Here is a 26,905-nt window from a genome sequence, read left to right as displayed (position 1 = left end):
CTACTGCCTGAGCCATTCTAGAAGTAGGGTGTTAAGCTGACTCTTGTGCTATACATCACACAGCTAGTAGTTGGTTATTTTGTATTAGAGTTTAGACGATTGAAACCCAGTAATAAAATGTTTACACTGAACCTGCACTTTACTGATAAAGCATTTTAAAGAAGTCAAAAGAGGCCTGACGCAGAATAAACTGCACATAAGAAATCTGTGAAACGCTAAGAGACTGTGGGCAATTTTAGGATGAAAATCAAAAAGAACAGAGAAGCAGCCGAGGCTAACAGATCCAAAATGGTTGGTTAATCGGACTCTGCATGTGTTTAGAGGAAACAGGCCTGTATGACACACAAGAGCAAGCCTCGCATTATCTCGTGTAATGGAACGTCTAAAATCATTAGCCTCCACCTCCCAATATATTACACTTGATGAAGAATTTAGAATAGGTAATTGTTTTCCACTTCATGCACAAATACTGATTTAAAATAATAAATACCATCCCTCTGTGTCGCTTTCTGTTTTTCTTTATCAGTCCCTTCATTCACATCTACCCCCGCCATTACAGAGTGCATTTATCAAGCTGTCATCCAGCCCCTGCTCTTCCTTTTTCTTCTGCCCGTTGCTTTCCCCATTTGTTTGGCTTCCTGTCCGACATCAATCCCTATTAATTTCTGTGTTGGATGTTTGTTTGCTATTATGACCATCCATCAATCAGTCGCCGTTGCCCTCCTTTATCCATGCGACAAGCATAGTGGTTCGGTACATTTTCTACTTTCTTCCTGACAGTTGTCAAAACGACAGGGCTTTTTATAAAAAAGGGGAGAAATGTGCTTCTGTTTCTGCTGCCAGGAGAAGTTGAGAAAGGGGAAAAGTTCTACCTTGAATGTTGAAGGGGTTGTCGATGACAAAGTTGCCGTTCCACACCACAGAAAGGTCAACCGGGAGGTCACTGATGTCACTGCCCTCGTAGTCGTACTGCAGCAGGGAAACAGAGACGTGAGGAGCGTGAGAGATTTTCCATTCAGACTGGATATCGGCTGAGATACGGTTCGCATTTGCATAGTGATTCAGCCACAATTTGTGATTGCAAACAGTGATACAGCTCAAGAACACTTGATGCATAAATCCACCTAAACAGACACATTTCGTAGATACACACAGCGAAGATGGGTTACAGTCGAATAGCCATGGAGAAATGGGAACTGGAATGAGGAGAGTCAGAGGGAGTGGGATAGTTGACAAGATCAAAATAGGGAGATGGATGAGGAGAGAGGAAAAAGAAAGTGAATAGGAGGTGTAGAGATAGTCAGGGAAGTGTATGGAGCCAGAAATCGCACAGTGACCTGTCTGAAAGGACCTTTTTCATTTAAACATAAGCTAAGTGGTGGGATAAGGGTTTGGGAAAGATAAGATGGGAAGCAGAGTTAAGTGAAATTGGCATTTTCAATTTGCTCACTGACACACTGGATTTGGTAGACAAGGCTTGACCATCCCGTATGAGGAGTGGAAAAAAGGAAGCACAGAAGCACCCACACACACGTTTGCACATCCCTATCATACAATATTTGTCAAATCTTTGCCAAAATTGATGCAAAGTGTATAAATCTCAACATTTACATGCACTTGTTTTGCATTTGCACGTTCTGAAGGTAAATCGATTCCCCAAAAATGTAGGAAAAGCAAATTCTTCCAGATGAAAGTATAATAGAACCTAATGTTAGCCATCTGTTCGCATTTTGTTTGTTTGCAAAAGTCGAGCATCGAGTCCTTCATATTCCCCAGAAAGTAAGGCTTTGAGGGTTCTATATCCTTAGAGTTTATTGGAAAAAAAAGCTAAATAATTGCTGCCATATGCGAAAAGGAAACATTTAAGGCCATTAAAAAGCAATGACTATATTATTCTGAATTTTAAGGTTCGCGGGATAGTTGAGGTTTTATTTTTGCATCCTTTTTGAATGAGGCTGTGAGAAAATTTATGACAAAATTGAAGAAAGGGATAAACAGAACAGCAAACAAGGAGCACAGAAAAACCTCTAGTCACCAAAGGGAACAGCTATAGGCGACATCCCAGATGCAGAACTAAGACATTCTAGAAAAACAAGACTGTCTCTGCTGGAGGCACCGTTATGATCTGGGCAGCTATGTTGCATCATATACAGTGAGCCTTGAATTTGTGAAGATTCAGTAAATATTTAAGTTTATCAGAGAATTCAAGAGAAAAACATTTTCCCACAAACTACCTGTTGACACAAAACAGTCCAAAAAACGGTCGAAGAAAATGTCAAATTGTCATTTGTTAACATTCAGGACATTTGGATAGGGGTGGAGCTACAGGAAGGAGGGGGGCTAGGTGGGGAGCCTCCCCCACTCATGTCCCACATTTGAGTCAATATTAGTATTATAATTGACAAAGATGAAGACATCCTCAATACAATCTTAAGTAAGATGCAGATGGGCTGTGAGCACTCTAGCGTTTGCCAAAATACGTGCCGTGTCCATGCTAGGAAGAAGGAATTCCTTCATTTTGGAAAAGTCATGTTTTAGGGAAAAAAACAGTCTTTACAGATCTTGCTAAATACCACAGATCAATAGGTATTGAAGGTAAATTTCATTTGTTGGATCTGAAGAGTGTGCCCAGCGGGTTTATTTCCACTGCTTGTTGCACAACACTCTGAGTTGGGCGGAGCAGCGGTTCTCATCTGCCACCCTTCCAAAGTCTGGAAATCTTTTGGACTGGCCCCAGTTTGGCATGAGCCCTGCAGAGAAACAGAGGACCTAAAGGAAAAGCTGAAGAGAAAGGACAGAAAGAAGGAGGTGTGTGAAGAAGAAGTCATTGTCAGGGCCACAGAGGAACAACTGTGAGCAGCCTGGACCTCTGCTGAGATGTTAAGGACATGAGATGACCTCAACTGATAAAACCAAAGGATTTCAGAGGGTCATGAAGTGGGATTAGACTAAAACACTCATCACAAAAGCGCGGCTGAAGGAGTGGACTCTCTGCCCACTGCAGCACAGGGACCCCGCCTCATCACATCACGCTTGACCCTCCACTTTATTAGCATCTCTATTGCATCCCAGCAGCTAAAGCCGAGTGCATGGCACCCCAGTGAAACCACAAGACCCCAGCACCCTCCGTGGTGAGCCCCTCCATTAAACTTTAAGGGCTTCCACTTGTCCACCAAAACACTGGTTGAGCTTGTTCTCTTGTCTGTTCCTCCTCACCACATCATAGTTTATTCATACTGTCACATGGTTCCAAATGCCAGCACAACCACACGGTGACACCCGGTCACACTCAGCATCACCCCGCCGTCTAACTCACTTCCTGTGGGAGGAACAGTTAAACGCTGCTTTAATGTGGACAACATTGGAAAGAGGCAGAAGCAACAATAGAGAGATTTGATGCTAAAACCACAGAATCAGGACTTTCAAGGTGGAGCTAACAAGGTCTTGCGCATAAAAAAACGTCCAAAAATAAAATGAGTTCAGTGATCTGCTCGTCAACATGACTAAAAGAAAATTTGGTAGCAATGAGAGGTTTTCTGACACTTTCGGTGGAGTTTCCAGATCACCACTTCAGTTCATTTTAGCCACATTGGTTGCCGCCATTTAAGGTTGTTTAGGAAGCAAAATGCTATTTACTAAAAGCATTAATTCACCAAAAAAACATTCCTGCTGCAAGACCTACAGCTTTACTGAAGAAAGATTCCGTTTCATTTAATAGCTAAAAATAAATATTCATGTCAGTTTTCTCCACAGCTGCTCAACTGCACGTTTAGGAATTGCGTAAAAATATTAAATGATTTGTTTTTCTTTAGGTCATGGTTAAAATATAGTGGAGATGATTTAATCACCTGCTGTCTCGTTCTCATTCTGTTACAGGTCAGTTTATTTCTTCTCACAGTTGACTGTTTAAAGCGAGTAACAAAAGACAACAAGCTTGAACTTGTTCATGGATTTGCAAAGTTTCTTACCCCCCTTCCTGGTGCCCAGATGACAAAATGGGGGCCAAGACCTCCACTTGCTGTCTATGAGAGTTGAACGTAAGGAATCAGAGGAGGAAGGGGGGTTGGGGTTTGTTTAATTACCTGTAATGATTTGAGTCGCTCCTTATTTTATGTCTGTTTTGCTTACATTAATTTAAATATTTAGTTTTTAGAAACCTATATCTTTTGTCGTATTGTTTGTTTGTTTGATTAAAGTGGTTTTCTTCATGGGCGGGGCCAGCCAATAAGGAAAGAGGCTGAAAGGGGAGGAGCAAAGGTGAGCTGTGCAGTCAGTGTTGTTGTGTCAAATAAAGAAATGTCGTTTCTGAACCTTTTGGTCGTCTGCCTCCGATGTAAACCCGGCTCCTCTGGTCACAGAACAGTGGGACACCCGTGTCAATCATGTAACGGTTAATGGTTGACAAAGTGTGCATTATCAGAAATTAACTTGAGACGTAGAAGCCTGAACCGTCCGACGCAAAGCGAAGCTCCTTGCTTCCGCGAAGTGCATTAATTTCTGATAATGCACACTACGAAGGCCACTAACTCGCTTATACCACTTACAAAATAAAGAAATATTCAACCAGTTTTTAGTCCTTAATTCTAGTTATTTTTCCAATTTTTTTTTACAACTAGCACAGATAAAACTGGAACTCAAATCCTTTTCATGTTCACTTGACCAAAATTTGGACCTTTTTCCCACCACAATCAGTGACTGTTTAGTTCAGAATTACTATTTTATGTCACTAATGTAATTGTAACTCTAATACTACTGTAACAGCAATTGTCCCACCTCTGTTAAACCTTGACTAACAAAAGGCTAAATTTGTAACGAACCTGAAAAACTCACAACCACTCTGTGACAATTGTGAAAGAGTTTTGCAGCTCGTTTGTTGAACACATCCTGGTTGTGCTCCGCATAGAAAAGAAAAGATCAATTTAAACTCTTCTGGACACACCCTCAAGAATGTCTTTCACAATGAGGTTAACATGTTAGCCCCCCCTGGAAGTACTAACTTCAGCTCCAAAGTTGACGTTCTTTGAATTATTTTAACTTTTCAACAGTTTATTCAATAAAGATATTCCAACAGATTGTGAAGCTGAGAAAAGCAGATTTCATATCAGCAAAAGCTGCTTTTCTCTCCAGCAGAATCTGTTGGAATTACGTTAATTGCGTAAACGATCGAAGAGTTCCAGTGGTTAAAAAGTGTGTGTTGTTTAGCTCTGGTGTTAAATGACTTACCTTGACCAAATGATATTTTGTTGGAAAGTCTATCCATCTTTAGAGATTATTTTTCTCTCATCTCTGTTTTGTTTTAAAACAGATCATTCCCGGACTTTTCAAGCTGCTATTTCAAAGAGAAGCAACTGAGCAGCTCCTGAGTTAAGGCAAGTTTGTGACTTCTCTGTAGCTTTGCACTTAAAAGTGGTGTCAAACCACTACTGGTGGGATCTGGTGGGTACAAAGTTGTACCCCCTCTCTTCCCCAGACGTCCCTCTGCTGGCCTGCTGTCCTGACTTCCTCCCCTGAGTGTGCAGAGCTGCTGGAGATGAGTAATCAGACTCATTACTGAAGCCTGTGGCCAGCTCCTTCATGTCACTGCATGTAATTAATCTACCTGAGACAACTCATAGTGTGGACCCCCCCTGGGGAAGAAAGAAGGGAAGGGTGGAGAGGAAGGGAAAGGAGAGCAGCAGTGGGTTGACAACTACAGGAGGAGAAAGAATGAAGGAGAGAAGAGGACTTTTGGTGGCACTTGAACCATGAGGAGGTGAGGGGGAAAATGAGAGAACCAGGGAAGGAGAGGAGGTGACTTAAGGATGAAAAAAACGGGGCTGGGAGGAGCAGCAAAAAGTACAAAGCGAGCACAAAGCCGTCCCTGGCCTCATTACAGTAACAGCAGCCCAGCTCAGGTTCATTCGTTATCTGCTCCGCCGCTCGTTTATTCTCCCGCTACATGAATTGTCTCCATGGGTTGCATGTCTCCATGGATCGTATGAATAGATAGGACTTCTGTGTGTGTGTGTGTGTGTGTGTGTGCGCGTGTGCGTCTGAGGATTTGAAAACTGTCGATGTTAACAAAACAGAGCAGCTGGTCTGCGAGGGGGGAGAAAGTAGAAAAACGGGGAGCTGTGTGCGTCTGCATCCATGTTCAGGTCACTCTTGTGTAATTAGTCATGTTGAAGGATGCCCGAGAGCGTGTTAAAAATAAACTACAAGCTCACCGCGCTCGCACACATGCCCCCCACCCCAACCACCTTACATTCATTTAAAGTCAATGGATTTGGATTTAACCATTTAATTTCTGCCGTGAATGCAACAATCAGCTCCAAAAACAAGTGCAACTTCAAATAAAAACGGAACCACAACTACTATCCTTTTCTCAATTCCCTTTACTCTCTGTCCTCCGTGTAAATCTAAATGACTCGCCTGTACTTCATAAAACCAATAAGACACATTTCTGTTTGCAGTAGTACTAGTTTACTAGTAATCGATGCTGACGTAGCAAATTGCAACCACATAAGAAACTACTAGCATCCTATTTGGAAGTTAAATTCAACTTTTTATCCTGAAAAATCTTCAGTTTATAACTTAGCTAACTTGAACTACAGAAAGAAATATCATGAAAATAAATTAGGATTATCAGGAAAATGTTAAAAAATGTATTAGAGCAAGAATGGTTATTTTGGAAAATAAAATGACAGCTCTTTATTTATGTACTTAAGTCTGAACTGACACATGTAGAGGAAAAGAAGTCAACTCCCCCCTTCAAAAAAAGCCTTATGAAACTTTTAGTCGTCTAAATCATTGTTTTTTAGCAAATGATTTTTGCACCACATTTTATTTTTTCCCAGCAAGATGAGAACAGGAAATGACAAAACGGTTTTTAAGAGTTTTTTTTTTGTAAAGGACACATTGGGCTTAAACACACCAGCAGTGTTGTGCAGAAACTCTGTGCTGGAACTTCTCATTTGTCAGATATCATACATCAAAAAGCCTTTGGTAAAGCACACACAGACACCTAAAAACCCATCTTTTCAGGAGGGACTGTGCAGCTTTGCAGCGAGCCAGATGCATGCAGGAAGTCAACGTGCACGTGTGCTGCACACCAGCCGAAGTGTGTCGGTGTAATAAATCATGTAAAGCAGGCTCCTGGTTGTTGCTGATCCTACAGTCTCCGTCTGCTCCACATGATTAGGGAGAGGATCATGTGGAGAATCTCCATATGTCTGCTTCATGTTGAGCTTCCAAACCCCCAGGGAGGACGAGAGCGTGCACGTGTATTATCGTCCACGAACAGACCAGCAGGTATCCCTGCAGCCGCAGCGTGCGCACGCCACCGTGGGTTGTCCTGTGGGCAGGCCAGCGTGCATCAATGCATACTTGAGGACCCCGGTGTATTCGAGTTCAACGTTTCTGTGTTTCGTGAGTGACTAAATAATGCACTCAGAGACAGTAAGATCGAGCAGCTGAGTGTTCATCTACTGCTGGCTAATTTTCTCTGATTTATTACCCTTTGCTGCCCCAGCCGCTGCTTGCTGTGATACATATACACACACACAACTCCCCACTGAGGATATTGAACATCATAGAAGCGCCGGTTCTCAATCACAGATGGATCTCCTGTCTATTGATCCTCGACATTCATATTTTTATTTGCTTTCTGTTTAGGGAGGCTTTCCTTAACCCTTTCAGGCTTATTTATTCATCTGTTTTCTTTGGTAATTTGGAAATATTAATATGGAAATTTTACTAATAATCTTCTCATGAAGGTATTTCAAATTATTCTAAAATATTTTTATTTAAATTAAACAGTCTAAACTTTTCAGCTGACCAGTTAAATGGTCAAATACTGAGTTAATTCTGTCCCGCCGCCGTCCTGGACTGTAATAATCCGATAATTTTCGCAATTCTTTCGACTTACTGCCTACTATTGGGCAAAACCTTAAAAAAAATCAATGGGGCCAAACTCTCTTCCAAAGAATGTTTCACAACAAGAATGTTATGAAATTATTAAGGGATGGTCATAGGATCTGTAAGCCATAATGTAAAAAAAAATAAGATGTTTGAGCCACATATTTCTCAGTCTATTCTACCTCATGATATGTCATAAATGCCTTTTCTGTAAAGTACCCTTGGTTGGACCTGAGATTGAACGTGTTACAGAAAGTTGACTGCACAGAAAAGTGGAAAACTTTAGACCAAAACTCCTGTGTTTTTGTTTCCTCCTCACAAAGGTTGTTCTGTTGCACTTTTGTTGTCAATTATTGAACCTGCGGGAGGCTGCTGTTCATCACTTTGACAAAAAATATAAATAAATAAAGAATAAACCTGTAAGATTGTAACCAACACAGCCAGGGAACATTTAATATGTAGACATGCAGGTATTTTACTGTGACAAACCTTTGTCAATACACATTTTACGGCTGAACAACTTTCTAACCATCTCCTACTGTTCCAAGTGTGCTTGCCTCCATTCCTCTATTTTCTTTCAGTGTTTCTACTATTACACGGATTATGCTTTCATTTTCTGTCACATCCTGAATAACCCAAAACATCCGGTCTCCATCTGTTTCTGTCTCATTTTTTGGGTTTGTTCTCATCCTCTCTTTGGTGTATCATCATTGTTTGCTCCTCTCCTCTGATGCACTCCCTTTCTTTGTCTTCCTGCTTCTTTCTTTTTCCTCTCACCAGGCTTTTTCTGCGAGTCCATCAGTCTAGCGCATCACTGCAATCCATCATCATTTTATCTACAGCTCCCTTAATTGGATCCTATCACAGTCCCACCTGACGAGCGGCGGGACCGGGGTGCAGAGGAGGGGGCTTCCCGCTCCACCAGGCAGGCAGCACGTGCATCAGCAACTGCAGACTTGTGTAGAAATCAGAGTTTCTTGCTTTCTTAGAGTCTGTTCACCACACATTAAAAGGGCACCAACGGCTCAAGAAATAAAGGTAAGTGTGTCTGTGCGGTGGAAGGCCTCTGATTTGCTGCATCAGGATCGTCAGCACATGTGAAGTTAAGGATGTTGCAGAAACTGTGTTGATGATGCTTTTGGAGGGACAAAGACATGTTTATGGAATGCTTCTATAGGAAACATAACTGCCGACTAATAAACCTGACAAAGTTATGACTGAAAGATGAGATTATTCCCAGTTAAGATAAAACTGTTGTTTTTTTGCTTCCTTATTGTGTTTTCATGCTGAGGGGCATTATTTCAACCTGAAATGTTGAATACATTTTACAAGAATACAGTTTTGGTTCCTTTTTCTGGTTAAAATGTCACAAAGACCACCAGCTGAGACAAACAATGCTGCACATATTTAATGAAACAGGACCTTTTAAAAAAGCAATGTTGTAATCATGGACTGCAGCTTAAGTACGTATAGCTGTGAGTATGACTTGCCTCCCAAAACTTGAGTTTAAAGAAGAAGCTGTTAAACTTAAAGAAGCATTTTTGTGCTTTTTTTTTTAAAATGTTTTACTAAAAGACAATTTAAAGTCATAACAAGCAACACAAAGCAGGATCACACGGCTGCTAATAGGCTGGTTGGTATTGATCTAGTGTAATTGATTGTCTGGGTCTAATCCATTGTTTTCTTGCATTTGTTTACCATAACAATAGTAAAATCTCTGTGTTATGTAGTCTTTGTTATTTTTTCGAACAGCAACTGAATTCACATTTTCAAGATTATCCACTCTTAAGCAGCAATTTTAGAAACAAAGCCAAAATAAATGATTTTTTGTGATATTTATCCTTTTTTTTTCTTCCAAAATCAACAAAGTCATTTTTAGTTTGTCAGAACTCAGAAAAGCTAAAACATCAATAGTTCAATGTCTTTTTGACTAGTTTGGGGTTTTAACTGAGTTTATTCTCTCAAAAAGACTTTATTTGGACATTCTGACAGTCAATGAAAAAACACAAAGTGGAAAATCAAATACTGAAAAATCCAAAACAGAAAGTTTGGACGGGAACTATAAGGAAAAACACAAGCGAGTAATCCTACAATGTACTGGTTTGTCTGTCCTCACTCACCACTCGCCGCTTCCTCTGCTCTTCAAACGTCTAACTAATGATTGCAGTTGTAGTTTAGCTCTTTGTCTTTCTTCTGGCTGATGTTCCTGTGTTTTCATCGTCTCCACTGTCACCCCATGCATTCTACTTACAGGGGGAGGTAATTCTGTTTATTTATAATCCCTTCCTCTATTACAGGGGCTAATTCACAGATTTATTTTAATTTGGCTTAAACTTTATTGATTATCTTGGCTTAAAGACAACCTTAGACAACTGATACTTTTGTTCCTTGTAATTGACTCTCTATAGCGATTGGAGAAAAATTATGGTTTTGATTGGCTGCTGTTTAAATAAAATGAGCCGTCTGTGTAAAGTTGCCTGAGTTTCTGGAGTTTTACATGTTGTTGGTCTGTTTTGTCAGCTTTACCACAGAGGATCATTGTTTTTGGTGCCGATTTTTGCAAATGACAGCCTTTTGTTTCTCTGTTTTTGTAAAGGAAACAAAATAAAAAATGTTTTTTTCATTATTTGTGCTGTGGTATTGAAGTCCCACTCACTTTTTGGTGTTTTTAACATGTTCTTGTGGCATTGTTCTGATAATGGAGGACAGGTATACAGAAAATGAGCTCAATAGTGGATTTCTGAGTTGTGATTCAGCAGCAGATAAAACAATGTTGTTGGAAAAAGATTCTATTCATAACAGAAAATTTGCTGAGCGGGCCACAAGCTCCCTGCTCCGCTCCATTCTGATGCATCCAAATGCGGACAAATACATCCATGTAAGTCTTTGTTTTCCTCGTCTGAGCTGGAATCTGGATCAGAACTGAACGGCTGGATTGTTCCAAAAATGTTCGCCATTTTTGTTGCACCGCTTTTGTCAGGTTGGGGTTGTAAGCTAGCAGGAAAGAGTTTAAACAGATGGATGATAGGAAATGAGGTTGGGCTTACTCTCCAACAATAGTCCTGCCCGCAACTCAGAGGTGAATTTCTAATGAACTACTGCTGCTCAGCAGAATTGGGCTAACAATGGCGTAACAATCATTAAAATACCACTGGGAACACTTTGAAAATAGATCAAAAGATGATCGCAGAGGGACTTTAAATACACTAAATGAAGATTTTGTTGCTGACTATTCACCACTTGATGATCCATTTTTGTCCTGGATGATCATTTTCCCGATGGAGGTCTTCATCTACAACTTTGAACTCCAAAGCGGTTTTATGCAGTTTCACCTAAACTCTGCAGGGCTCGAGTATCATTTCCACCATAAAGCTGAAGAATGGAACTCAAAGTGATGAGAATCATTTAGAAAATTAACTTTTGAACCACATCATGCATCTCAACAGGATGTACAAAACTTCCTGTTTTCCAACTTGATCAGTATTCAGGAGGTTTCAAATACATCTACTTAGGAATAAATTTGTCAAAAAGCACAAGAAGCAATCATAGAAACATATGTGATTAATTGTGCATAATTTTCATTTCCAAACCTCAAAAGAACCACGAGAGCCGTCATTATACCCTGAAGTACACTTTAATACCATTCGCTTTAACTGTTTTTTGAATTGCTGTCACACATCTGAGGAACAAAGGCTTTCAGGCCCTCCCTGCAGGGGTGCAAACTTCCATTGTAGCAGAGTTCAAAAACAGCAAGAGGTCGCAAATCAGCTGCGTGTTTGGAGCCAGCTGTGTGGGGAGGAAGTTGGCTGAATGACCGCGGCCTCTGTCAGGTGTGTGACAGGCTGGAGTTAAGGGCGCCATCGCAGCTGCCAAAGGGGGGAAAACGCTCTTTCAGGCTGCCTTTTAACAGGAAGCCCTCATCATTGGACCAATCACAGTGAGCCAGCGCTGCAGCAAGTTATTCATATTGTACGCCTCCTTAAGACATAATTGCCATCGTTAAATTGCCTCCCCTCTGCCTCCTGCTCTGATTGGAGCTGAGGAAGTTAACTTTTCTCTAACGGCTGTTCTCCATTATTGTTGGCAGTTTGAGTCAGACCCAAAAGGCAGAAATCAGTCAGAGATTGTGGCTTTCCAACAGTCGGTCCCCGTGTTCCTTTGGCTCCGTTTTAAGCCTTTACTTACTAAGTAGCTGTGAAGTAAAACCAGCTTGAGACCCAGGAAGGAGCTTTTCTTCTTACCGTGGTCTTCTGACACTGGATGCTGCTGCTGTTGAACCTGAGAGCAGGGACGCTGTGCACGCTGCCCTGGATGTGGAAGATGCACTCATAGTTTCGCTGTCCAGACTGAGGCTGGGGCAGGTTCTGGGCCAGAAGTGTAATCGGCCTCATTACCCCAGCGGGGATATAAATCTGGGTGGAGGGCAGGATCTGAGGGCACTCCTGCAGACAAAACATGAGAGACAAATGATGAAATATTTGAGAGTTAAGCAAAGCAGCAAAGATATGGATCCAGAAAATGTCAGAACATCAAATGCAAACTAAGATCATTGTCCATCAAAAGAAACACTTCATCAAAGAAGCCTGATGCATATAGTTAAAAAGGAAAGTTACCTCAAATACAAAAGGGGTTTATTCACATATATGTCCGCAGATACATGACCGCCTATTGTAACAGTAACATCTGTCCAACACAAGAGACTCTCAGCTCACATCTGTTTGCTCAGCTGCTGGACAGGACGAGTAAAAAAAGAAATAAAAAACCTTCACATCCAGAAGGGGTTTATACAAATATACACCTTGTGTGTCCAAAGATTCAAAAACCCCTAATGCAACAGTAACATCTGTCCAACACAAGAGACACTCAGCTCACATCTGTTTGCTCAGCTGCTGGACAGGACGAGTAAAAAAAGAAATAAAAAAAACTCACATCCAGAAGGGGTTTATACAAATATACACCTTGTGTGTCCAAAGATTCAAAAACCCCTAATCCAACAGTAACATCTGTCCAACACACGAGCTCTTCAGCTCTGATCTGAGCTGGTCAGCTGCTGGGAAAAATTAAAATAAAATAAAACTCAGACTCCTTTATTCCTACCCATCATCTCTTCATACTGATGTCATAGGTCTCTACATACAAACACTAATTTCGACCCAAAACGCACACATGAGCGTGTTCAGTGGCAACACAAAAATACAGAGCATGTTTGCTAGATTTTGTGCTTAACTCAATAGTAATATAATATTACATGATCAGTTCAAAGTACAAAATTTGTATCAATATTTTTTTCCCCAAAAGAATAAAAATGAGGAAAGTCTGACCTTTTTAAATGACTGCTATCACAGCGTTTGGGTCAACAAAAGCTTCAAATCACTTCCAATCACAACCACCCTTTTAATCTGGATTTGAGCCAAAATGTAGGCATCTATTTAGTTGATGTATACATTATGTTATGTACTCATCCCTCTGTGCTTACTCATTTAATTTAATAGTTTTAATTCACTTTTAGTGATTTGCATATGTTTATTAAGGTGCATTTATTTATGTATTAATCTAATTACTAATCTTTGTTTTTCTTTTACATATTTTACTCCTTTCACATGTTTCTTTCCTCATGTGGATCCTCCAGATCAGCGATTGAGCTTCTCAGTGAACAGGGTTGCTACAGAGGGATCTCTGGGTTTGTCGCTTGCTTTGATCTGGGGGCTCCTGTGGTTTTCATCTGCTGTGAACATGAGTGGGGGGGTCCCAAAAACATTGTTTCTCTACTTAAGTATCGAGCCAGATTTCTTTTTCACACCTTCTTAATCTCTCATTTAATTTTTTTAATATGTTGTGTTTTTGTTTGCATATGTGGGGTGGAGCATAGTGCTATAATTTTAATTTATCTTTTCCTTTATGTGTGAAAGTCTTCAGTCTTGCTTTTGGTTTCTAAATTGGAAGATGTTTGAATACTTTGAGCTACTGCAGTAAGAAAACTCCACAAATAAAGTCTGATTTGATTTGATTTGATTTGATTTGTACAGGCTTCTTGAAGCAGCTTCTATAATGTGTTGGAGTGAAGCATTAAAATCTGATCCAAAAAAGGGTTGATACAGATATGCACCTCGTGTGTCTGAAGCCACCTAACCAACTGTAACAGTAAAACCCGATCAAGATTTTACTTGAGACGAAGTGATCTTTATTGAAAATGCCATATGCCTTCATATCAAAGAAATGTGCAGATTATCCTCAACATTTATAACCATTTTCCAGCGTTTCAGTTTGGCTGTGAGGGTGTGGGGCGGTGGAGGTGAGTTTGGGACATGAGAGCCATTCTGGAGACCTTATAGCTTTTTTTGGAACTACCAAACAATTTGACATCATAACCAAACAACATATTGTTGTTGTAAAATATCCTAAGATACAAATAGAGTCTAATACAAATCTTTATTATTTAGGAAGATTTATACATCTGCCTAATGTGACTTTTATAGTTTTTATACTTCACACTGTTTCGTTTGTATATAGACCTGGAGGCTTCAAAAAATGTGACAAAGTCTTTGCCGCTCTTCAGTCAGTAAATATTTGGCCAAAACACCAGCTACACCAGCTGTCTCAATTGAGGCAAATTGGACTCTCTAGCAGTTTTTTTTCTGCATTAATTAATTCATAAGAAAACATTGAGTTGTCAGCTGGAGTTTGTGTTTCTTCATTTCACGCAATCCAGGATAAATTCAGTTTTAAATTTTTTAATATCTGCTTCAATAGTTGAGTTTCTTCTGGATTTATGCTCCAAAACTAAGGAAAACCTTTCAGATAAATGTGTTTTTTTTAATATATATTTTTTCTTTTTCTTATTATCCAAAATGTTTGTAATTTAGACAGTATTTTCTTGGACATAAACACATGTTTGTTCTGGAAAAGAAATATAATTGTGACTTAGACATTCACGGCCACATAAACAGAGAGAAAAGTAATATAGCAGAGGTATACTATGCACACCTCTAAAGTACATTTAGTATTCATGAGGAAAGGCAGTAAAATAAACATAAAGTACAAACAGAAATGTTTAATTAAATCCCACCTCACTGCCAAACTGTCATTTTTGTGTTATAAACATTTAGTCAAAAGGAAGCAGCGTGTTGTTTTTCTCAGAGAGTAAATGCTAAAATAAACCACACCAACAAAGCAAAATGTCACCGTGACATCAGAGAGGAAGACTACTCTGCTGCTGACTCTCAGACGTGATAATACAGCTTTTCTTTTCAAGAAATTGTAAAGTCCCACAAGTTATATCAAGGGTGGAAAAGAAACAGTTACAATTGCATGCATACTATGCAATAAAAACATGCAATGCACAAAAACAGACAACAAAATGACACGACAACGGCAAAAAGCAGACATTGTCAAGTCTATTTCATTCACTGTTGGTACAAAGTTGACATTCCACCAGTTTGCCTTTGGAGATTACCCCTTTGTGCAGAAATTTCACTCAACTAGCAACAAAAACAGTTCAGAAAAAACATTTTCACACATTACCGTCTATTGTCTATGGCTATTGAGGAGGGCAATGATCTGAACTGAACCCTTCAGATAGAAAGTTCTTGCTTGAAGTTTTCGGAGGAGCAGTGATTTGACTTCAAACAACCTCCACATACCTCACAGTACTGTATGTGTATAAATAAAGCGGTGATGGCAGTATAAAGTTATGAAGTGAAACGATAGTTTATTTGTCATCGTCATTTTTAAGTGCTGTTTGGTCAATGCAGTGCAATAAAGTCCCACATGTTGCGGTATTTCTTACCAGACAACAATTTCTTCGCTGAAATGTAACAACCTGAGGAACATCATACACTACGATGAAAAACGTTGTTCGTGTGGTCTCATTTCAAAAGGAAGGAGTCACTTACTTGACTTTTAAAAAGAATATTCAATGCTTACATTTTTTTTTTTTTTTAAATATCAGATTCATCAACAACCCCGCCGAGAACATCCTGTTCAGTAATTATTTCCATCAGATTGGTGACCCATCCAGATCAAAATCAGAAGTGTCTGTACTTTTGGACTCTTTTCTGCCAGGGATCCAGCTCTGGTGGTCTCCTCCAAACATTTGTGTACAGACTTTGAAAAAAAAAGTGTTTATGTAAACTTTGATTAGGCCATTGGGAGCAGCAGAATTTATTCAACTTCTTATGAGTGATGTGTTTTTCTTTTTAAAGCCATTAGTAAAGCTCATAACCTACTCCATACAACAAAGGGAGTAAAATGTAACACCCCCAGCCCCCCTATGGCCGTGGTGTTGGTACGAGCTGGTGAGAAGGAATGAAATCAGGAAAGTAGATAAGAGATCAACCTGATGCCACGGAGCGCAGTGAAGCAGACTGTCTGTGAGCGAGGCTGACAGCTAAAATGTAAAATCCTCACAAATGCACACAGACTGCTAATGAAGTGAGAATAACTTTCAATAAATTATTAAGGAGTCCTGAATAGGAAACAATCATAGACTGAAGGATGTGTTGGTGCGTTTTACCTCACAAGTTTGTGAAGCTTCTCAAAACAGCACTGCTCACGCACCAAATGTTCCCTGCAACCTTGCTGGGAGTTTGGAGAAAGGCACGTTTGCACCATGACAACCACCAGCTGACTGGCTTTCAGAGCTTGAGGTCGTGTTTTAGCCCAGTACAGCATCTGCTGCGATTGTGCACAGACGTCCTGCCTGGCTGCTGTCCACTCAGACAAATGCAGAGTCCAGCCACATCTGCGCCGCCCGCTGCCCATCCTGCTCCAACAACGCACACACCTCTTCTCATTAGAGATGAGTCATAATGAAACGTGCAGCCTTCCTCTGAGGATAATTTGAACCTTCACATAAGTCTGAACACAAACAAAAAGTGTCTTTAACACTGAGATTACAAAGAAACCCACAGAGGAAGAAAGAGGAAAAAAAAAACTAGCATAAAGGGGGTTAACAAAGGTTCAGGAGCCGAGGATTGTGGGAGCTGTGACAGGTGTCAGAGCTGCGTCTGCATCAGATAGTGAAGTGGTTTTACACAATGACACACAACAATCTCTTTACCTGAGGGACTCCTCCAAATCCTCTGCTTTCTTTTCTCTCCTGCTGATCACACTTGATCTGCTTTTCTCTTTTTTTTCCTTCTTTCACTCTGTGACCTTGTTCTTTTCTTCTTCACGAGAAAAGCCTGCCCTCTTAATCTATATATATTCTAAAACAGTAACTTCTTGAGAATCACAGGCATCTAGTAGTAAATGGTTGGGTACAAACTGTCTGCAAAAAGCCTTGTTGAGATTTACGTTTACTGCACTGTAGGTCAGGGATGAAAAGCTATGCAGAGGATGAGCGGCAATAAACCACTTGATAAAAAAAAAGAGAGGAAGAGGTGAAGTGATGAGGAAGGTAGGAAGGAATGTCTGGAGGGTCGCACACTCGTTTATTAAAGTGGGAATGAGAGTCGAGGAGGTCAGGCTCTCGAAAGAGCGAGGCTCTGGAGTCAAACGCACCACTCTTGTCCAGCCAAACCAATTCCCAAGTGATTAATACAGCCTAATATATAAACACCGACTGTGACTCCGAACTCGACAGGCCTAAAGTGCACAGGCACACGAACAGAGCGAGTGTGCACACACTCACCCCCAGCTCTCAAACACACCCTGATCCAAAGTCAAATCTTGCCCTCTGGCTTTGTGCAGCAAACCAGTGCTGGGAACTGTATTACAGGAGCCTTGAGGCCAAACACACAGATGCTGTGATCAAAGAAGGTGAGTCTTCGGAAAGAAATTAGTCTGAGCTTCACTTCCCTTTCAATAGTGTGAAATCTCTATCAGCTTCTTTCAATGTTTATAGGTGCTCAACTGTGAGACAACTCTGTCATGTCCGTTAGACGCACAGCACAGTACATGCTGTTGTGCAGCAGAGTAGCTTAACCCTTGTGCTATCCTATGGGGTCCAGATGACCCCATCCTTACATTGACGTGTTCTCCCTACCATGACAAAGGTGGATAAAGGTGGAGAGGATTTCATGGACACCAGTGAAAATCACAAATCATTGAAGAAAAAAGGTTCAGTGCACTGTCTTGCGGGGTCCAGATGACCCCACTCCCAATGTTAAAGTACCTAGGATGGCACAAGGGTTACAGAAGAACTTTCTGTCCTGCTAAACCCTGTTTTTTTATTCACTTGTAGGAAAACATGATAAGATTCTTAAAAGAAGACTAAGAAAACAGAAGAAAGCTAAAAGTGATAAAAATGTGTTAAAGAAATCCCTGAAAATAAGCTAAATGAAAATACACATTACTAAAATAACATCTTAGGGGCGGAAAAACAGAAAAAAAAGAAAATACCAGGCTTTGTTACTTTGTCCAAAGCTAGAAAAAGATGTAAATGAAATGCTAATGTGATAAAAAGATTATTCTGCAGAAAAAATGAAAATGAATTAAAATTCTGAACAAAAGATCTGAGAGAGAAAAATAGAGTTTATTATTTTTTACATTGGTCCAATTGGAATAATTTATTAAATAAAAAAAACAAAAACGCAAAATACCAGAATGCAGCTCTTTTCACAAGGTTAACCTATCTTAAGGATAAAGTAAGTGTTTTAGATCTATTAAGTCTTTAACCATATTTTCTGTTAATATAGTGAGATTAAAAAGTAAAAGAAAATCAAGAGCAAAAAAAGTCTATGCTTTGATTGAGTTTTTATTTCAAATAAGCAAACTTTGGAAAGTCTTGAAAATCCCAGCAAACTCAGTGTTGAGTATGTTTTCTAGCAACAGTAAACCCTGTCGGTATATAAACTCAAACTTTGATCAGTTTTTCATCCACTACTTTATTTTTCCAGGGATGACCTGCTGAACTCCCCTGTTGCCGTTTATGTGTCTCCCTAACATTTGATCGCCTCTTGACTCTTCCTCTGCCCTGAGGTTCATCTGACCGTGACGATGCCTGCAGTCATGAACTCCCGCTGCCTCCGACACCCCGCTGCATTTTCATATCGACTTTTCTTCTTTTCCACAGCTTCCCTGCCTCGCTCATTCTTTTCCTCAACCCCCCCGCACACCGTCTCCTCTGGGGGGGGGCACTCTGAGGTGATGTCATAGATGAGGCCAGATCTCCGACTGGCTGCAGGCTGTCACCATTGAGGCCACCTCACAGAGAGAAGCGCAGACAGCCTCCGAGTATGATGGATGAGGTAGTCAGTGTGTTTGTCTATGTGTGTGAGTGTCCAGGGGGTTGGGGGGTGGGTCACTCCAGTATGGAAGGGTCCCAGCGGATTAGCGTTACAGTCCAATGAACCGTTTCAGAAAAAAGAGGGCGAGACCCCATCGACCACTATTCCAGACACACAAACGCACACACAAAAGATAACAACTTGATATGATGATATGACCGCATCAGCCCGAAGAGGAAGAGTCCTCCGTTTGGTCTTGGTTTTGGACAATCATGTACTTGCAGCCCTAGAGAATAGGTTTAATAGAAAGTGGCACACTAGAAAGCAGATGCAGAATGATTCCTGGGCAAATCCTTTGGGACCTCATCATTCATTCACAAGGACAACACAACACGACTGTTTATGAAGATCTAAATCTGTTTTTTATGTCTGTTCAATGAAAACAGCAACTTTAAAAAACATCTGTTTTAGGTCAAAGAGTCCCCTTACCTGTCCTCACCCCTAAAACAGTACGGTACTATTATGCAGCACTTAATGTCAGAAATGTGTAATAATATAGCATAACAGTGGACCACCGATGTGAAAATCAGCTTTTCTCGGTGTCAAAATCAGTGGATTCCCAAAGATTACGTAAAGGGTCAAAGAGTTACAGCATGTTAGAGAGTGTGTGTTATCTAGGTGTTGCTTGCAACATCTCAGGTGTTGAAGGGTTAACTCGTACAATTAAGATATCCTCAGGAGTCCCAGGGGTGCCCCAATCCAGGCCTGGAGGGCCAGTGTTCTCCAAAAAAACTGCCATTGAAGCTCCTTATTGGCTGAACACACCTGATCCAGGTAATCAGCAGCAGATAAGGCAAGGTTTCTGGAAAACCGGGTGGAGAACGGCCCTCAGGGCCTCGATTTGGACACGCCTGCTCTAGACCCACCTCAAATGTTTGTTAAATAAACCTCAAGTGAAAAAACCAAACAATGGTTTCTATCAGGACGTCAGAGGTCTTCATTGCATGCCTCCAATTAGTGCAGTCAGAGTCCATGTGAGATCTCAGATGGCTGGTTGCGATTGTGTGTCTATCGGGACGCTATCAAGTCTGGACAGTCAAAGTGGAGGATGTAGCCGATAAGCATCAGCTCACGGATCAATAGCAGCCTCTGAAAATACACAATGCGTTAGCGAGTCCCCTTCTGATGGCGACACACTGCACACATGACGGATACCAAGGAGCTTTACGGGATGGCCTCGGCGAGTTCAGCTGTCGTCTTTTCAGCCTGCAGGATCAAAGTTGATGAATTTGACTTTATTTTAGGAACGGAAAATGACAAAGTGCTCCTCGCCACAGGGGAGCACACCAGAAACAGACTCAACCTATTTCAGATCACGACCCGTTCAACAAAAGGAAACTTCTTTGACCCACCAAAGAAAACGCCAACCTTTCAAGGTCGGGATAAAAACCAGCGATGATCCAACTTTCCAAACTGGAAACGTATTTACTTTGAAAATCCACTGGGTGAATGTCTTTGAAATGTTGATGCTCTCCTTCACAAAAAAAGCCTTTTATCTTTTATTGCACATTTGTGACTCATCCTTTGTGCTTCATTTCAGTAAGAAAACTTTTTATCTATTTTTACACAAATGTACCAAGTTCCTGAGCAGCAGTCTCAGGTGGCGGGAGGGCCCCATCAGCAGATCGCTTCTACTCAATGAAAGACACTTTGAACCTTGCTGAAAGTCTTTTGGAGTGTCCACCCACTCATTGCAACCTTTCACTGATGGGAGTTTGCAGAAACGGGATAAAGATTTGTGCTCTTTTCTGCTGGATCACTGATTTTCTTAGAGTTTGTGAATCAAAGAATCACGTCTGACATCATTACTGCTGTGTCTGCAGAACTTTCTAATTTTACTCATGAACACTTCCAAAGTGGAGGAAATTTTTGAAAATCTGAATCAAAGGAGCCAATTCCCCTCTCAGGAGACCCATGGGGGACGTTGGCCAAATTCTACTCGACTCCAACCGATGTCTGTCAAGCAACTGATGTCTTCACTGATCTCAGAAAAAGTACAAACTGTTGCTCAGATTAAAATTAGAACACAAAAAAGTCCAATCCGGGTCAATCACTGCCTGAGTTGAAAGGACTTTGTAACCTTTTTTTCAAAAATGTTGCTTAAAACTTTGTTTTATTTATTTATTTATTTATTTTTTAATACTTTTTTATGATCTGTCTGTGACAAATTCCCAAAAACTGATTTTTGGTTTTAAAGAACGTCAATTTGAAAACTGTCAGGTTAACTCTGAACTTCTTCCTCGTCTTTTTTGTTTTTTTGGTGTAATTCTCACCAGTTTCCCTTCAACAACGAAGATGTCGCCCAGCGACACTAATATAACACGCGCTCTTTGACCTCCAGTAAATTTCTGACCCGTTCAGGCAATCACTATCACTAGCCTGATGTGGAGAAATCGGCTTTTCATATCGTTTTGTCTATGCGACAATTGGGTAACAAAGTGTTGCATAACGACACAGACGCTTTTCAGAATCAGCTGATTTACGTTGCTGTGCAATGTTGTATATCAGCACAAGGCTGCTTTTCTCTGTTTCAGAATCAGCTGGAATTACTTTGATAGCGTAAATAATTGAAGACATAACTGTAGTCGAACAAATGTGGACACTGGAGCTTGAGAGCTAAGAAAGGCGTCTTATAAATAAAATGTATTATTATTATTGTTATTACTATTATTATTATCATTTAATTTGCTCTGTGAAAACGGTGAAAAACAACAAAACTCTTTGATACCCACAGTTTTGCAAGAGTGTCCAAATTCATGAGGCATGAAGAGGTTGAGACCAGATGGAACATGGGAAAGCACAATTTGAATGGAATATATATATATATATATATATATATATATATATATATATATATATATATATATATATATCCAATATATATATATATATATATATATATATATATATATATATATATATATATATATATATATATATATTTATACAGGTTTAGGCCCAGTTAAAGAATGTTGTTGGATACACTAAATGACGGTTTAAGGGCCCCGTTTATCTTTTATTTTGAAAAGATTCATTTATTTTTCAATTATCCTCATTTGAATAAGCTCGTTGACACCTTTGCCTTGAGCAGTTTGTTCAATCTGTTACGTTTGCAGGATAATAAGGGAATCCAAACGAGAGTCTTGATGCAAACTTAACTAAAAGCAAACCTGCAGCAGATCTCCGACCCGTCTCCGCTAAACAGACGGCAGATTAGCGCACTTGAGTTTCTGAGCAGTGAACCGACCGAGCACAAAGCAGGAAAACAAGTCAAGAATTTAAAAGTCCTCATAGGGAAATGTGCGTGGCAACAACAGAAAACCGTTTTGGAAAAGGCTTTTGTGGTTCAGGCAAGCTCGCTACGTCTCTAACAAGTAGGGCACCGCCACCCCTCAACCCCCCCTCATGTTTTAATGTGGGTGCTCCACCTCTTGCTTCCCATCTCATCTGTCTCTCTCCATTAAACACGGTGATGATCAGAGCAGCATCTGGAGATGCATCTTTAAGCTTTAATACACTTTGAATAATTAACATGTGTACACACACACGCACACACAACACGCACACACAGCATACAGCTGAGAAGATCAGTGGCAGGCACAGTCAAAGAGACCCAGGGGGAGAAGGGAAGCTCATTCTGTGCCAGCTTCAGAGCTTCCAGCTCAGGCGACAGCAGAGTTTCAGCACAGGAACACAATGCAGAGCCAGATGCTGAAAGACAAGAAGGGAGCAGCTGACTCCTTCAGAGTTCCTAAAGGAACGAAGGAGCAGGTAAGCAAGAGGAGAGAAGCCAACAGGCCAGAGATTAAACCGAGGAAAAATAGCTTTTCTGATACGTATAAACTGCAGCATTAAAACAATCAAGTCCCACCGTAAAATCCATGGTAGCAACAGCTTCAGTTGAACTTTCAAGGCTCCAAAGTCATCACATATACTTGTTGTACATGGTGTTGCTTGGAGGTATGTGAATATATCCGTGATGATACCAATTGTTAAAAAGATAGATGTTGCACAGATAGACAGTACTACTTCTACCAAATGGATTTCTTTCCGTTATTGCGACACAAACTTGTTAAATGAATTTGATTAGTTGACAAACTCAACAGCATTTTTATTAAGGAAGACAAGAAAAATATCAAGTTCAAGGTGGGAACGATCAGCTTCTCCTCCATTTTTAGTTTTGGACTCCACCCACTGATTACGTCATTGCATTCCGGGAGTCACGAAATGCGATGCTGCTCGACTGCCGTGCTGCTCCTAACACGCTGTGGGACCTCTTAACCCATCTCTACATTGACCTAACATTAAAATCACTGAATCACGTTGGGTGTGAACGAAGCAGGATCCCCACAAATGACAGAGTTTTAGACTGGATTAATTCCTATGTCACTTAGTCAGTTTCCTGACGACTTTTCCAAGCAGCTGTCAAGCAGCATCATATAAAGCTGGAGGAACCACCTGAACGCAAGGATTGAAGATTTCCAACCAGGCATGAAGTCAGACTCATAATGCTGTCAGTGCGGCTGAATGCATGCATGCCTGCTCTGCTGCAACATCATGTGGGCCTGACAGGAACATACGACCATCTGACCAAGTGGCTCATCAAGGTGATACATCCTCTAATTAGAGGCACCAAACCCAAGACGGATCCACATATCTTTATTCACCTTGGGTACATCTGGTCCCTTAAACAGTCTGCTAATGATAATAAATGAGGTAAGGTTGCAAGGCTGCAAGGCTGCCGGATCACTCCTCAGAGCTACAGCAATGCATCATGGACCGAGTGAGTTTTACCGTGTGTAAGGAGGTCAGGGTCTCGGGAAGATGAAGAACAACGAGATAAAAGGAGGACGAGAGGAGAACAGTGGAACAAAGAGGAAAATGAAGACAAAGATGGCTCAAGCAGGAGAGAGTTAGCCGCTTTTTTACGCGCCGAAAAGGTCAGCGCCTCGATGGTTAACTGTTACAGCGCTGCTGCTGAAGAACAAGCTTGGACTCATAATACATTTCTCAGAACAGCTTAAGCCAAATTCACTCAAAAAGCATTAAGAAATCAGGGTGAATTTTACTGAAAACATATTTTCTTTCTTTTTTTTTAAATATGACTTTAAAAAAACTCTACTTTAATTTCAATATGTCTTCCATTGTAATAAAATGGTCAAATTCAGTTTATTTAATGATCGCAATGTTAAGCACTGCAACTGTATCTCATTTATAAGTTGCTTTTACCAAAGCAAATTCATAGTGCTTTTATTTTGGTAACTAAAAATGTAGAAAGGGAACAATCAACATTTTCAGATTTACACAACAAAGTATTTTTCAGTATAAGAAAAAACAAAGAATGAAATAAATAAATCTCGTCCTGGCAGCATGTTGTATCGACAAATGAACTATCACGATATTTTGCCGAATCGATTTATTCTTAGAGCCCTAGTAATAACCTGGTATAGTTCCTGATAGTTAACCCTTTAATGCCAGACATAACTCACAGTCTTTGACTTATTGTAACTCTTTGACTGTTTACGTGAGTGGAAGTGTTTCCTATCAGCGCTCATAATCACTAACAAAGTCAAGCAATGTTTTCTCCGAGTCAGAATCAGCTGGTGTGCGTTGATTGAATGAACACATTTCTACTGCAAAGTGTTGCCCATCCCTGTAAAGATTTGTTGGCATTATGATTGTGTAAACATTACAAGACCCATTGTAATTTGAAGAAGATCAATACTGCTGATAAAACTCAGATATTAAAGGGTTAAGGCCCCAGTTTCACTCAACGGTGCACAGGTGGAGCAGCTCAGTTTGTGGTGTGAGTAGTTCCACTAAAAGCATATGCAAGGGGACATTTAGAGGTGCTTGATGTACTTCTGAGAAATTGGAATAACCACCTATCTCACAGAACAATCCCTGTTCGACGACATCAAATGCCCAGACTTCCCTCGCCCCGGCCACTTCCTCCAGCTCCTCTGGGGGGACCCTGAGGCGTTCCCAGGTCAGCCGAGAGACGTAGTCTCTCCAGCGTGTCCTGGGTCTTCCCCGGGGCCTCCACCCAGTGGGACATGCCCGAAACACCTCCCCAGTAAGGGTCTAGGAGGCATCCAAACTAGATGCCTGAGCCACCTCAACTGGCTCCTTTCGATGTGGAGGAAAAGCAGTTCTACTCCCAGCTCTCCGCGGGTGACCGAGCTTCTCACCCTGTCTCTAAGGGAGCGCCCAGCCACCCTACGGAGGAAACTCATTTCAGCTGCTAGTAATCGGGACCTCGTTCTTTCGGTGACCCAGAGCTCATGACCATAGGTGAGTATTGGAACAAAGATCGACCGGTTAAATTGAGAGCTTTGCTTTTCTGGATCAGCTCTCTCTTCACTACAACGGACCGATACAGTGACCGCATAACTACGGACGCTGCTCCAACCCGCCTGTCAATCTCCCGCTCCGGTCTTCCCTCACTCGTGAACAAGACCCCAAGATATTTAGACTCCTCCACCTAGGGTAGGAGTACTCCACCCACCGAGAGATGGCAAACTACCTTTCTCAGGTCGAGAACCAGGGCCTCAGATTTAGCGGTGCTGACCCTCATCCCAGCCGCTTCACACTCAGCCGCAAACCGCCCCAATACAAACTGGAGGTCCCGGCTCGATGAAGCCACCTGCTAAATTTTTTAGACCTAAAAAGGTAAAAGCAGGTTCTGCTTCTTGTTTATCAGTGAAATCATGAGTAAATTGACACTTCTGGGCCACTGATTGTTTTATTTGGGATTACTGTGTGAACATTCATGAATAAAACCATTTTTTGGAGTACTTAGCACTAATTATCAGCACTTCAGACAATGACTAATGATGGATCAGTTGTTGTACAAAGGAGAATTCACATAAAAGAAAGAAATCTTCTTTTTAAGCTCTCATCAGGGGAGAAGATTTGCCAGCTTCTTTCTGTCTCTGCTGTCAATCAAGAAGCACATTAATTCATTTGTGGGACATGAAACATCCTGAGTGAAAAACAACCACATGCAAAATGAATGAATGACTTAATTAACAAGCAGTAAACTGTAATCAGTACAAGAAAAAGCTGGCAGGCCTGCAGACACAAAACAAATGCAAACAAACTGGTTTTTCTATTACTTTGGTTGGTTTTATTGTATTATTCTCCAATTTTCGTGCATCTAAATGAAGCCATCTGAACCCGCCCCGGGGCTCAGCCTCGACCCAGTCGGCTCCACCAGCCCAATGCTGGGGTTCAGCCGAGCACAGCGAATTTGTTTGGCTCCACGTTTGTTTGAGGTAGTGTTTGTTTCTCTTATTGTTTGCGTTTTTATGCCTTTCTGTTGATGGCCTTCTCAAGTGTTTCTCAGACTCTGGCAATTTTCTGCCTGGTCGCCCCTAATGTGCCTCTCTGTTTATCTTCTGTCACAATACAGCTGATTTATATATATTTACAAATCCAGGGAGCGACAGCAGAGAATTATACTTGCCTCAAAAGGTCAAATATTTCACATTAGCTGTTGTCTCTTAAAGCACTTGCAAGACAAAGTGAATTTTTGTGGTGCAACATATTCTCAGATGCTGGGACTTTTATTTCTTTATTTATTTTTTATCAGATATGAAGTGAAGTCAGCCTCAAGAAATATGACAAATACCTCGGGGAAGATAACCAGTGGAGTGTGAATTCAATCACTTTGGCAACTGACTGCTGATGACACATGGGGAAACTTTTTCAGGCAGCAGTGATGGGCAATATTACCTTCAGCGGGGGCTGAGAACTGGCAAATTGGAACAAAATCAAGA

The 26,905-nt window shown here is 40.8% G+C and overlaps 1 protein-coding gene across 2 annotated transcripts in view; it reads right to left on the bottom strand.

The window, feature by feature from the left end:
- Positions 1–26,905, bottom strand: part of LOC101175236 (plexin-A1) — a 260,037-nt gene that overhangs the window by 70,104 nt on the left and 163,028 nt on the right. For both annotated transcript variants that reach the window (XM_020704419.2, XM_020704420.2), the window contains exons 10-11: positions 12,138–12,338; positions 873–969 (exon numbers count right to left, since the gene is read on the bottom strand). In XM_020704419.2, coding sequence (XP_020560078.1) covers positions 873–969; positions 12,138–12,338 — 298 coding nt within the window. The remainder of the gene's footprint in view (positions 1–872; positions 970–12,137; positions 12,339–26,905) is intronic.

The sequence above is a fragment of the Oryzias latipes genome, chromosome 7 (assembly GCF_002234675.1).
Source record: "Oryzias latipes chromosome 7, ASM223467v1".
NCBI classification, from domain to species: Eukaryota; Metazoa; Chordata; class Actinopteri; order Beloniformes; family Adrianichthyidae; genus Oryzias; species Oryzias latipes.
The sequence above is the reverse complement of the archived record's forward strand: the minus strand, read 5'-3'. Positions and strand labels throughout refer to the sequence as shown.